The sequence below is a fragment of the Mizuhopecten yessoensis genome, unplaced genomic scaffold (genome assembly GCF_002113885.1).
Source record: "Mizuhopecten yessoensis strain PY_sf001 unplaced genomic scaffold, ASM211388v2 scaffold1391, whole genome shotgun sequence".
NCBI lineage: Eukaryota > Metazoa > Mollusca > Bivalvia > Pectinida > Pectinidae > Mizuhopecten > Mizuhopecten yessoensis.
In genome coordinates this window covers 471825-485618 of record NW_018404023.1, presented here as the reverse complement: position 1 = coordinate 485618, position 13794 = coordinate 471825, and the positions used below count along the sequence as shown (strand labels likewise).

Genomic DNA, 13794 nt, shown 5'->3' with positions numbered 1-13794 from the left:
TAGGGTTTGGGGCCAGAGTTACATTGGTATCTTTAGGTAGGGTTTGGGGCCAGAGTTACATTGGTATCTTTAGGTAGGGTTTGGGGCCATTGTTAAAATGGTACCTGGTTTTTTTAAGGTCGGGTTTGTGGCCGGGATTTAGATGGTATTGTAAATGAAGGGTTTCGGGCTGTGATTTGGCTATTGAAAGGGGTTTGTATCACAGAAAGGCCGTATTTGGAAGTTTGTTTGAGAAAAATATTTGTAAGACAGCATTTGTTGAAGGGTGTGATATGAGGTAGTAGGAAGGTATTTGTAGGAGGGTCTGTTTTGAAGACTCTTAGATTGAGGGAAGAAAACTGTTGAAGGGTGTTTGTAGGAATCTAGCCATCATTATTCTGTAGGGTGTTTGAGGGTGTTTATGATAACCCCCTATAAAGAAGGATTTGGGTGGGGGATTAATTATGATACCAAAGCAGAAAAAGTTCAAATTAGAAATTTTAAAAGTTTATGTTCAATAAGTTAGAAAATCTAATAAAAAAAATGGTCAGGGATCTGTTGTTGATTTTGGTATTTGTGAGGGGAGGCATCAGTGAAACGGTGAAAGAGTGTCTAAGGAAACCTATTTATAGAAGGGTGTTAGCAACTAGAAAGATATTTTTAAAGAGAGCATCGGTTTTAAGGGTGTTAGTTTGGAGGTCTTTGGAGCATTTTTTTTTTAAGGCCTGAGGGTGTTTGTTAGGAGCCGGAGTCTGTAAAAAAGTGCTGTGATAGAGTTTTTTTTTTTTATTTGTTAAGGTGGTATTTTTCATTCGGCACACGCTTTCCAAGTTGAAAGTGGGGAAAATCGTTTGTTATTGAAATTGGTGTAACTCATCTGGAATAATATCGGAACTGTTTAGGGACGAGGTTACTGATCAGGATTTCCTCTTAAAATAATTTTACATCAGATTAGATAAAGTGTGATTCAATCAAAATTCAGACTGAAAGCTGATCATAACAAATTATATGAGGTTGGAAATATCTTCCTATGTTTGATAAGTTGTTCGTTTATAAAAATGAAGTCATTATTTCTCCTTGATATATCGTCAGTACTGAGAACATTCAGGATAAGATAAGGTTTTATGCGTCAGCACTTGTTTACCATCCATAAAACATTTGAATCGTAATTGTAACACATATTTCTGCTTGTTTTGGTAATTAAATGTCTGCGGACACTCAGCCGATCCATCAGGAGCGGGTAACTCTTGCATAGACCCTGGGCCTGGTGGTGGGTAATCTAATTGTAACTTTTTATTGGTACACAATTTATCCCGCATAAAGTTGCGCTGACGATCCACAGGGTTGCCGCATTCATAATCACACATTACAGACTACCAGACACTAAATCCCATTACAACCCACGAACACAAATGTTTGATAAACAAGTCGTGAGGAATGATCAACCAAAAAATGTCTCCATAAAGTTTGAAGATCTGTTCTCTTTATCTTTTCTTCCAAGATTTTACGGAATTTTCTTGTTTAAAATTTGGCACAACTGTTATATGTTGGCATATGAGCCCACAGACAGATAATGAAATGTTTTACAATTTTGAGTCGCCTGTTAACAGCTGTCGCGGCGGTTATGTAGAAATTCTGATAATCACCCATTACATGCACAAAGAAAGTCTTAACAAATCTGATTGAAGATAAATTTAACTTTAATCTGCCGAAATAAAAACAAAATTCACCTCATCACATAACTGTGGATACCCGAATTTTAACTCACCTGACACAAGGGTAAAAAGTGTTGAAAACCTTCAATCATCTTCTTTTGAATAACCAAGAGGCCTAGAGCAGTGATATTTGGCCAGTAGGTACCTGGCATGAAGTGCTCTAAAGTGTCTGCAAATAAAAGGCATTGACCTACTTTTAATAAAAGGTCACAGGGGTCAAACATATTAAAACATCTAAACCTCTTCTTCTGAATAACCAGGAGGCCCAGAGTAATGATATTTGGCCAGTAGGTACCTTGGACAAAGTGATAGAAAGTTGCCCTAAATAAATGACCTTGTTCTACTTTCAAGGTCACAGGGGTCAAATAGGTAAAAACCTTGAAACAACTTCTAAATAACCCGGAGGCCCAGAATAATAATACTTGGCCAGTAGGTACCTGGCATGAAGTGCTACAAAGTTTCCTCAAATAAATTACCTTGACCTACTTTAAAGGTCACAAATGTTTGAAACATTTAAACGTCTTTTGCTGAATAAGCAGGAGGCCCAGAGTAATGATATTTTGCCAGTAGGTACCTGGGACAGAGTGCTATTAATTAAAATACAAGTTTGCTAAAAATAAAAAATACCTTGGCTTTCGTTCAAGGTCACACCTGGGGTCAAACATGTAAAAACAGTGATCTAACTCAGCATTGTCCTGTTCTTCAGTGGCTATTGAATTGAATTCTGGATGAGATATGCACAAATAATTTTGCCTATATTGACAGGTGTAAGAAAAAGCATGTCATGCATTGTTGCCAGAAATACAGTTTTCAATCCATAGTTAACAGCTTTTGACAGTGGTACGGTAATCCCTAAGCCTGTGTTTTGTATTATTATCATCGTTCTTTTGTAAATAGTAGTGAATTCTCTTGATATACATATACATGTACCTTGCAGCATAATTTGTATGTAAATCCTGAAAGTCATCTTCAGTTTCTTTTTAGAAATTAGTGTGTGTATTTTGTGTTGTGCTAGTTTCCTTAACCACTTGTCCAGATACATTGTACAGTGTTTGATGGAGACGGACATGTACAAGCTGCTAAAGACACAGACACTTAGTAACGATCACGTTTGTTACTTCCTCTACCAAATCCTCCGTGGGCTCAAGTACATCCACTCCGCTAACGTGCTTCACCGAGATCTCAAACCAAGTAACTTGCTCCTCAACACTACCTGTGATCTTAAGGTAATTTACTCCCCTACTCCCAAACGATACCTGTGATCTTAAGGTAATTGATCCCCCTACTCCCAAACAATACCTGTGATCTTAAGGTAATTGATCCCCCCTACTCCAAAATGATACCTGTCCTGTGATCTTAAGGTAATTGATCCCCTCCTACTCCCAAACGATACATGTGATCTTAAGGTAATTTACCCCTTCTTTTTCCTAACCGATAACTGTGATCTTAAGGTAATTGACCCCTTCTTTTTCCTAACCAATAACTGTGATCTTAAGGTATTTCAACCCTTCTTTTTCCTAACCGATAACTGTGATCTTAAGGTGATCCAACCCTTCCTTTTCCTAACCAATACCTGTGATCTTAGGTTTTTCAACCCTTCCTTCTCCTAACTGATAAATGTGATATTAGGTGATTCAACCCTTCCTTTTCCTAACCAATACCTGTGATCTTAGGTTTTTCAACCCTTCCTTCTCCTAACTGATAACTGGGATATTAGGTGATTCAACCCTTCCTTTTCGTAACCGATACCTGTGATCTTAGGCGATTCAACCCTTCCTTTTCCTAACCGATACCTGTGATCTTAGGTGATTCAACCCTTCCTTTTCCTAACCGATAACTGATTTTACGATGATTCAACCCTTCCTTCTCCTAACTGATAACTGTGATATTAGGTGATTCAACCCTTCCTTTTCCTAACCGATAACTGATTTTACAGTGATTCAGGCCTTCCTTCTCCTAGACACGATACCTTTGACTTAGGGCACCAACATCCTCCCTCCACTGTACTCCCCTGTATCACTGTAGGTCATATCCTTTTCTTACTCCATTATCAGATTCTTTGTTGTCCTAATTAATATTTATTAACTGAAATATGTGTAGTGTATAAATGTATTGTATCATTTATAAACTTGTGATGCAGTGATTCAATAACATTTATCCTGTTTTGTCATCCAGATTTGTGATTTTGGATTGGCGAGAGTTGCAGACCCTGAACACGACCACACCGGCTTTCTCACTGAATACGTGGCCACACGATGGTACAGAGCGCCAGAAATCATGCTTAATTCCAAAGGTTACACCAAGTCCAGTATCCTTTACCAATATGGAAGTGTGATACGTTATTAACCATATATTGTCTATGTTTTCAATAAAATTATCACTGATCTATCAAACATTGAAAAATAGGAAAAAAGTAAGAAAATTTTAACAAAAGTGCAAAAAATATGTGTTTTAAAAAAGTGAAGAAATTTGTCTCCAAAATAAAAAAAAAGTTTTTAAGATTTAAAATTTAATTTGCATTATAGCAAAATACTATTGACATGATCTAAACTGATATTGTATTGTATTCATTGTTCTGTGAATGGATTATAAACCTGACCACAAAATGAAAATTAACACTTTCAAAAACAGTACTGTACAAAATATTGTTTCATGTTTATACATTTGAGATGCTGCTTACGGCTAACGTAAATTAAGTATATGTTCATATCGTTTTGTATTGCACAAGATTATTTGTCCTTGACCGTGTCCAGTTGATGTGTGGTCAGTGGGATGTATACTGGCAGAGATGCTCCTAAACAGGCCACTCTTCCCCGGAAAGCACTGTATCCTTTATTTATCAGCCACCGAAGCCAAAGGGAGACAACTGTAACATTGCCGCTACAGAGCTATACAGATATATCTCTCTACAGAAATACTGAAGGATGCTGACCAATTAATATAAACAGAACCTGTTGTATTATTTGCAAAAGATATTCATATATGCAGATTGGAATTTTTCTCAACATTCCGAGTTTTTCTCGCATTTATGAGATTCCTTTGTACTGTATTTTATGCAAAAATGCACTTTTCCTACATAAACCCCCCCCCCCCCCCCCCCCCCGAAATTTTAAAGATCATACTGAAATTTTTTATTTTTTTTTATCTATTGTCCATAATAAACAACTTTTATTTGATCAGTTTTCTATTTTGATGCTTTTCATGATATTTGAAGCCTGCAAATTCTTCAAGTGAAATCCCAATTTTGTTGAATTTTTATACAGGAAAGTGAAAGTTCAGATGAAGTGCATTCAACCACAGCAAACAAAGAAATCACCCAAATGCTTGTATAACTAGTTCAGAATGCTTTTATGAAGTTACATTAAGATTCAACAGAAAATGTGGAAGTTAGAAGAAAATGATTATGATCGCAGAATTATCAAGGTTCTGAAAAATGGTATGAAATTTCACTGGCATCTGAGAGAATTTAAGAATGGTAGAACGATGACAAGGTTTCAGTTTCATTATGATTTCATAATTGTAATCATGTTGTATAATGACAGAATCCAGTGGTTGAATGATAAAAATATGTCCGACCTCTAAACATTTTAACGGTTTCAAATGTCCTTGACCCTGGTCACCAGATCTTGACCAACTCAATCACATACTGGGTATATTAGGTTCCCCGAAACAAGATGATCTTAGCTGTATTATCAATGATAAGGTAGGTTTGTAGTATTAATATCTCTTACCGTATTCGCCGTAATTAGCACCTGGGGCCTAGTTGTGCTAAAGGTTTAACGACAATTTTCAACCTCTTTTAATTTGATCAATATACAAGGTAAAAACTTGTAAACTTTACTGAAATATATAAAATATACAAGGTAAAAACTCGTAAACTTTATTGAAATATATAAAAAAAAAAATGTAATTCTGTTATTGGTTGAGTTTTAAAATTACACGAAAAAAATGTAATTTGTGCTGATCACAAATATTCAAGCGTGGCTGGGGGTTACAAAATCAAATTTCCATCCTATACATGGGAAGTCAAGCCATGACCATCAGACTGAAATCTCTTGCTTTAATTTGGGGTCTATATAATTCCATTTCCCCCCAAAAAAGGGAAGGGTGCTAATTACTGTGATTACGATAGCTGATTATACATCTGCATGCAAGCAAGACATTTTGTCCAAATGAATTTTTGTTTTTGTAAATTTCCAAATTATCTGATGAGAATTTACTGTTTGAATATTATTTGAAAATGTTTGTCTATGTAACAATTTCATGGAATGGAAATGTATAGTAATTAGATTAATGTATAAAAAGGGTTGTGACACAATTTGGTTTATACGTTTTCTATTTTTAGCTCGATTACTGCGGTAATACATCGTATTCACCTTATCAGTTTCAATTGTACTTTTCCAATAATATTTCTATAGAATTTATCAGAAAATAGAACATAGGAATTTGTGTAATCAGTTTTTCATGCATTTCGTCATTGATGGAATGAGTGTTGATCATTGTTCCAGGCCAGGGGCTATATAGAGACTCTTCCTGAGAAACCCAAGGTACCCTGGAAGCGATTGTTCCCCCAAGCAGATTTGAAAGGTAAACGCCCTCCGACCTCAACCGTTAAGGATAAGTAGTTACGTTGGATGTTATTGTCAGTACATGTATTTTTAATCCACTCAGGTTTCATATTTAATTAACATCCTTTGTGGAATTGATCAACACTAACATGAATGTGACCTTTAACACTCATGCTATATAAATATGATAGGTTTTGTCACAGAAGGGGTGGGTGGGGTGGGGGTTGAGACACAACGTCCCAGATAAGTGATGTTTCTTCTATTTCATCATCGATTATACCGTGGATACCAAGAAGGTATACAGAGTTCACACTGGTGTAAGTAAAAATCCAGGAAAAAGTGTGTACAACATGCCAAACCCCTCAAAACGTCAGAATTTATTGGAACAACATTGACATGTTTCGACTCGGAGGCGAGTCGTCATCAGAACTGTTTGCACTTTTTCCTGGATAGTAGGTTTGTTTTGTTTAGAATTTAATAGGATACATGATGGATGCCAGCCCCTATGTCTATATCATATAAAATAACAATTCAATTTAAAATTCACCACAGCGCCCCTTCGCTGTACCACAAGATGTCTCCCCTATAACAGCTTTGGGCTACAGGACAGTCTGTGAAATATGTCGTTTTCACTAATATGCATTGTATTGTTGTAGCTCTTGACCTTCTGGAGAGGATGTTAACCTTTAACCCGCACAAGAGGATCACTGTGGAACAAGCTTTGGAACATCCATATCTAGAACAGTACTATGACCCTGCTGATGAGGTAGGTCAAAGGTTATTTGCTAGGTCAAAGGTCAAACTACTATAACACATCCACAGACTTTTGGGTTAAACATGCTCAAAATAATTTATTAAGCTATTAGGTTTACACTGATTGACAATCTTGAACAGATATTTGACATTGTGTAGGTTTACAAGGATTAAATTTGTTCTGATGAGATTTAATTTTTGTCTCGTCGCGCAAGTGAGACAAAGTTGTTGCTTTTCTGGGGAGCCGACCTCATCATTAAGGTTTTGCGTGTAAGTTAGTTTCACTGAAAGTATAAGTGCTAGACCAACCAAACTTGGACCATATTTGCATCATTGGTAGTACATCTCAACCCATACATCAAATGCTGGATGCGGCCTACCTTTTATGGTCCATTGACTTTGTCAGCATCTCCATCAACATTAAGTTTTTGCGTTTAAGTTAGTTTCTCCGATGTGTGCATTGATGGTCAAAGCGGGGCACAGGCGAGACATATCAATCCGAATGGCTTGTTTGTACAGCGAGTACACTGAGTTATATCTTTTACTGCAATGCTGTAAGCGTATCTTGAGATTTGCTCTGGTTTGTTATTACAGCCCGTTGCTGAGGAACCTTTCACTTTTGAAATGGAACTTGATGATCTCCCAAAAGAAAGACTGAAGGAATTGATATACCAAGAAACTTTACTTCTGGAACAGAAACACCAAATTAAGGAATAAAGGTATAACACCAGACTGTAATTCATCAGCTAACTCCACAGGACATAGTTCTACTGTATAATTTCACAAGCCAGCTCACAAGGTACTATGGGGATTGCTTTTAACCCATTCACCCCTAAAATCACATTTGAACCTTACCAAATCGTAGGCTGGGCAAGTCTAGTTAAAAGATGTAGGGATGAACGAGTTAAGTCTTGAAGTGAAGAGTACAGTTAAGCGAGGAAACATGATAGTAGTGTTACTAAAATGAAAAACATGTTTTACGTCATTTTCTTCAGAAGTTTTCCATACAAATCACATCTTATAATGTATTTTACAGAATTATTGATGTTAGAAATTCGAGAATTTGTTAAGGAAAAGAAAACTTAACAAATAGAAAAAACAAAAGTGTAAAAAAGTGAAAACCCCCCCAAAAAACTGTGGACCAATCCACTGACATTCTTACACTTAAACAAAAATGAAAGATGAATGAACAATATTGCTATTTAGGAATTATATATGCACAGCATAAAAATAAGTGACAAAAACCATAACAAGGGAAGTAATAAGAGCTATACACCAGGAAACGGTTTATCTTCTGTATAGAAGGGAGACTACTCAAAATTAAGAAAAAAACCCTTCTGAAGTGGAAGTTTCTCGGTCGTATAACTAGTGCAGAGGTACCCTTTATCTAAAACTTTAAGTTAGCCAGTCTGCAATAGAAGCAATGTAATGTCTTAACTTAAAAAAACTGAATTTGAGGTGAGTTAATACATCATACAGGTAGGTGGAAAGTTTCCCCTAGTCAAACTTTAGCCCTTCACTATTAAAATCCATACAAGTCCAGCAGTCATTTTGCCCTGAACATGTAACGACTATATAAAGGATGTTGTGTATCAATTTTTGTTGTCGTGATAAATTTGCTTCGGTTTCATTTGCAATTTATAACGTAATATCATAATACCCATATATATATTCACAAAACAATCTACTGCCAGTTCCGGAACCAAAATGGCGGACAAAGATGTCCAGTCTGAGCCTATGACCGGTAAAATACAGGCTTGTATCCGGTGCTAAGCCCACCCCCTACTATTTACATGTTTTCGTGAACAGGCCCCTGGGCTTATTACTGGTAAAATATGGTAATTTTGGGGTTGAAAAAAGCAGAAGTTAGCTGCTGCGAACATTTTTCTGGTCTACGGTATTGCTCACCAATTCTGTGTTAAATAGAGTGCTACATTAATTGTAAATAGGAATGAATGATTCTGTATGTAGACTAATACCATGTTTTTGTTTCCTCTCTACAGGTACAGAAGTGGATGACAGATCATATCATCACCTGCTTGTTTTCCATGATGTTCATTGTCTGTGTACAACCATATAACAAAAATGACTTTCTACTCATTTCTCATAGACAGTTGGTGGTGTTCTACCATTTTCCTCTATAGTAACAATGAGCACAACCCATATCAATTCAGGTCGGATCCGACCTGTATCGGGCCATGCCTGAATGTTGACCTTTGAGAGGTCATTCTTGATTATAAATTGGCCTGCTACTGCGAGATGTATGTTGGTACGCTGTAACTTACCTGTAGTTATGGAAATGTCATGGTTTCTGGCATAACTACTAGTGGTACTAGCTGTTATAGTTATAATAACTGTACTTGACAGTACTGTCTTGCTTACCAACCCGGTAAGTTACTAGCCAATCAAGCGGCGGGTCGCTATGGAGATATCATGAATAGACCAATGATGACAATCTTCCAAAAGATAGAGAATTACTTCCTTATATTTTTTTGGATATATTCAGTTTGATATGTACGTGATATGTAAGTACTTGCGACAGATTGAGACTGAATCAAAACAGTGAATCGTACTGTCAGAGAGGTGAGGAGGGGAGGTTGTAGCCGGCCCTTCTTCACGAGTGCGTGTGTACGGGGATGTACATGCTACACGGTAAACAGAAGAGTCTCGTAAAAATTCTGACCTCAAGTTCGGATAATTTTGCGTTAAATTTCTGGCAGCAGTAATGTTGTCTATAGTTGATTTTTGTTTTGTTTTCTTGGCTAACAAATCACAATTAATCTGTCCACTTTTTAAATTCTGAATGAATTATCACTTTGTAAAATAATGGCATTTTCTTAAGATTGTTGTAAGGCTCAGTACTCTGATGTGACTTTAAGATTTTTTCTTATCCGTTAGCGAAATATATCGGTAACCTTGGTGGCGATATACATTTTGTTTCTGTGTGAAGTATAAAGATAGATTTGATCATGTTAAAATATGTTGATACTGCTGTTGAAATTTTGTCTCCAGATTAAAAAAAACATGATGCCAGTATTCACCTTGTAACTATGAACAACCTGCAAACACAAACTTTACCCTCCAGGGAGGTAACTCTAGAGACATAAAATCCTTAATTATTTTCTCTGGTAGGACTGCAACAGATGTTTCAGTTATACATGGCAGGTTCTGGCCTCTATTCCTCTAAAAGTGATTCAGACACTTAGCACTAAAGAAGGATCTTCAAATTCAGTGTAATTATACATGATGGCAGGACAGTTCTCCTCAAATGTGTAAAGCTTGAAGCTGATGAATATGAATATTTGACAAGCAGGCTTACAATGTAAGTCAACTAGCATCAACACTGTTTACAATTTCACACTATTTTTTTGCCCTTCATAGTCATGATATATTATAGGGCAAAATGACTTCATGCATCATGAAACTCACCACATCAACTTGTAATGTGATTTTGCATATTTTGTGCAATTCTCTCGCTATCAATCATGATTTAAAAAATAGTTCATGCAATTAAACATTCTAGTTAACACACAATTTAATTCCATATCATTCTCGCTTTGTGAAGGCGAGAATACCCTGTGGTACTGTTGATAGACGATTTCTGTTGAATGACCAGATTTGTTACTAGGGATATACGTGGGATAACAGTTAAACTGATAAATAACATTGTTTGCCTTTTGTAATTTAATTTTCTATGTCTGTTCATTCATTTCCTTGATACATATATATATATATATATATATATATATACAACTGGATTGTTCCGCTCCATCTTGAGTACCGATATATTATCTCCGGCTGCCTTTGTTGACCAAAATTATAGCTGTTTTATATAACTGGCATAATGACATATACTGGGCTGTGAAGTAGAAGTGTTTTCTATAGAGCAAGGGACTGAGTACATACCCCTCTTTAAAATTTAAAATGATTTCTATATAATGACCAATGCTTCCCAACTCCCCTCCTTTTTTTCAAAGATGGGGAAAACACTGAATAAGGTTACCTCTTTTGATGAATAGGCCTTGCCAATCATCCTTTATTCTTTTGAATTTAACCAGCGTTGGGTTTGACAAAATGAAGCCGCCATTATTACAAAATTCACCGTTATGTTATTGCAAACACTAAGAAATATCACTGTACACGTTGCCTGAAAGGTGGGACTTGGGACTACAGTATGTGTTTTACAATTTTCAGCTCTTTGATGTTTAGTAACAGTTTGTGGCGTTGTGTTAACTTGAGTAATCCTGTTGTCAGGAGCGTCTACATCTATAATATTGAATACTATTTGCTTTATATAGCGATATTGAATACTTGTGCTAATTTTGTTATTAATTAATTATAGACATAATATACACTGTTTATTATTGTATTTTTAATACCAAATGCTTACTTTGTACATATGTCTTAAACTGTATAGATTGTTACCTTATTACTGATCAGGGCCTATATTCACGAGACGATTTTCATGCTCCAACTCAGATTCTGTGGAAGGCCGAGTTTCCTCTGGCGCCGACACCAGACTTAGATATCTATCTGTCAAAACATCTAAGCCTGGTGTCAGGGCCAGAGGAAACTCTGGCTACTTACGTGTTCAGATCCAGGCATGAATTAAATAAAACTTCACATTATTTATGATTAATTTGGAGGACATTATTGAGAGACTTGAAGCTGAACACCATTTTCAATGTTTAGTCTTTGCCTTGTGACTGTTGCAGGATTGCAGCAAATTACAAGAAAGTTGGTTTGAGCACAGAGTTTATACTTGGGTATGAGGTTATTTTCATGAATAAGGGCCTAGAGCTGTCTCGGACAGATTATGTGATCTCGTTAGAATAAAATCTCGTTAGCAGTATGACCCTATATGGTCATGTAATCTACATTATTATCATAATTATGATCTAATTAGTAGCATAACTATGTATGGTTCATTGGATAGGTACCTAACCATATATGTACAAAGGTTTCGAGCTGACTACAAAATGTGACCCAGGGTTGTCCTAGGCCGTTTTTGTTTATCGTGGTATAAACGGTTGAACCGGTTGGACCGAAGTTGTTCGTTTATGAAATAAGGTCCGACTTATTAATCTCTTGCTGCTTTCAGGCGAGCCTTGACAAAGCCTTGCAAGACCTGCGCAAACATTTGCAGGTCCGCCAGGATTAATACCCGAAAATGTTACATTTAAAGACAGACAAACCGTTTGTTCCACATAAATGAACAGGCCCCAAGTATGGTCACTGATGACCATAATGTGGACACTGTACCTAGTGGTCAGGCTAAGAGATTTTGATATTTCAGATAAAAGTTTTGGAAGGTTAAGCTGATAAAGTGTGGCATTACATTTTGAAGAATTTCCCGCCCCCCTCTATATCCAGAAGATTATTACAACATTTTTCACGATTTTTAAAGGATTTAATGGATGTATTTTTATTAAGATATGCCAGATTGTGAAAATATGAAATATTTGCTGGTACATTCTGTTAATTAGAGAATAATTTTGCCTGTTATTTGTCGTATATGGAGTGTACATTGCCGGTATAGGTGTACCTACTAACTAGGAGGAAACCAGCTTGACAGTATAAAGGAAATGGTTGGTAAAATTTGGTTACTGTGCGATAAGTTTAAAGATGTCCTCACATTTCCTTAATTCATTGTTTAAAAAAAGGTGTAGAGAAAAACCCAAAACATCTATACTGTTGTCGCAATACACGCTGCTAGTGAACTTTAGTTGAAAGGTCATTTGATAATTTTTAGTTGAATTTTTAACCAAATTCAAGTAACTCCAAAATTGACTCGCATACACTGATACATTTTGTACTGAAATCCCACTTTGAATATCAAGCTTAAGCAACGGTTCACCATTTCTTTACATCATTCTTAATAATTCATGTTTTTTACATCAGTCTAAATATTTAGTTCATGTTTTGCCTATATTTGGTGTTTCAAGATTAAAGAAAATCAACTGCTATTTCAATATTTCACCCAAATATTTTCAGAGGATGACCATGGTGAAATGATATTATGGTAAGGATTGGGCAGTTGTAAGCGTTATTTACATGTACTTGTCTTATATATTATGCCAGTGAAAATGGCTTGATTCTGAAATCAAACTTGCATGGTATTTGGTATAGGGAAGGGGTATAGTTATCTTCTCTTGGAAGGGCTGATATTTATCAATTGTTGTCTCTTATCTTAACCATGAGCTTTTATGGAAATGAACATTATGATTGTGAGAATATTTTTTTTTCTGGTTTATTTCATACAAATATTGCTTCACTCATTTCATCTATATGATTATCTTGCCTCCCTGAAGGACGGAGTGAGCTTATGCCTTGAAGAGATTGTCAACTTTTCCTCAAAAAGACTACTTTTTAGTACACATAAAGGGATTTTGACCTAACTTTGTGCACGTTTATTTGTTTAAATAAAGTATAATAGGCTTTCCTCGAGAGCAGAGGAGTGGGGGTCATCATGGGAATGGGACAGAAACTTTTTTTAACTTCTTCTCCAGGTCTAATAATAGAAGGTGTTTTTTTCGAAAAATCCAAATGTTTGCCTTGATATCCTACTGGACGAGACAATTTTTGCTTCTCAACTTTCATTAAGTCACTTTTGAAGTTTTCATGCAACTGTTTCTCTTTCAGCCCCTGGCCAAGAAGTGTTGTTAATTTTCTATCTAGTTCACAATCAAAGATGACCACCTGTTTTCAGATCGGCATGGACATTTTCAACTTCTGCCTGGCTAATGGCAACTTAACTTCATATGAATAATGCTCCCATA

General features: G+C 36.1%; 1 protein-coding gene across 1 annotated transcript in view; it reads left to right on the top strand.

Moving 5' to 3' along the window:
• Positions 1-12117, top strand: part of LOC110461316 (mitogen-activated protein kinase 1-like) — a 62828-nt gene extending 50711 nt beyond the window's left edge. The window contains exons 4-11 of the mRNA XM_021514746.1: positions 2731-2920; positions 3870-4002; positions 4448-4519; positions 5318-5397; positions 6203-6281; positions 6919-7028; positions 7610-7734; positions 9019-12117. Of these exons, the coding sequence (XP_021370421.1) occupies positions 2731-2920; positions 3870-4002; positions 4448-4519; positions 5318-5397; positions 6203-6281; positions 6919-7028; positions 7610-7732 (787 nt within the window). The 3' untranslated portion in view covers positions 7733-7734; positions 9019-12117. The remainder of the gene's footprint in view (positions 1-2730; positions 2921-3869; positions 4003-4447; positions 4520-5317; positions 5398-6202; positions 6282-6918; positions 7029-7609; positions 7735-9018) is intronic.
• The last annotated feature ends 1677 nt before the right edge of the window (positions 12118-13794 follow it).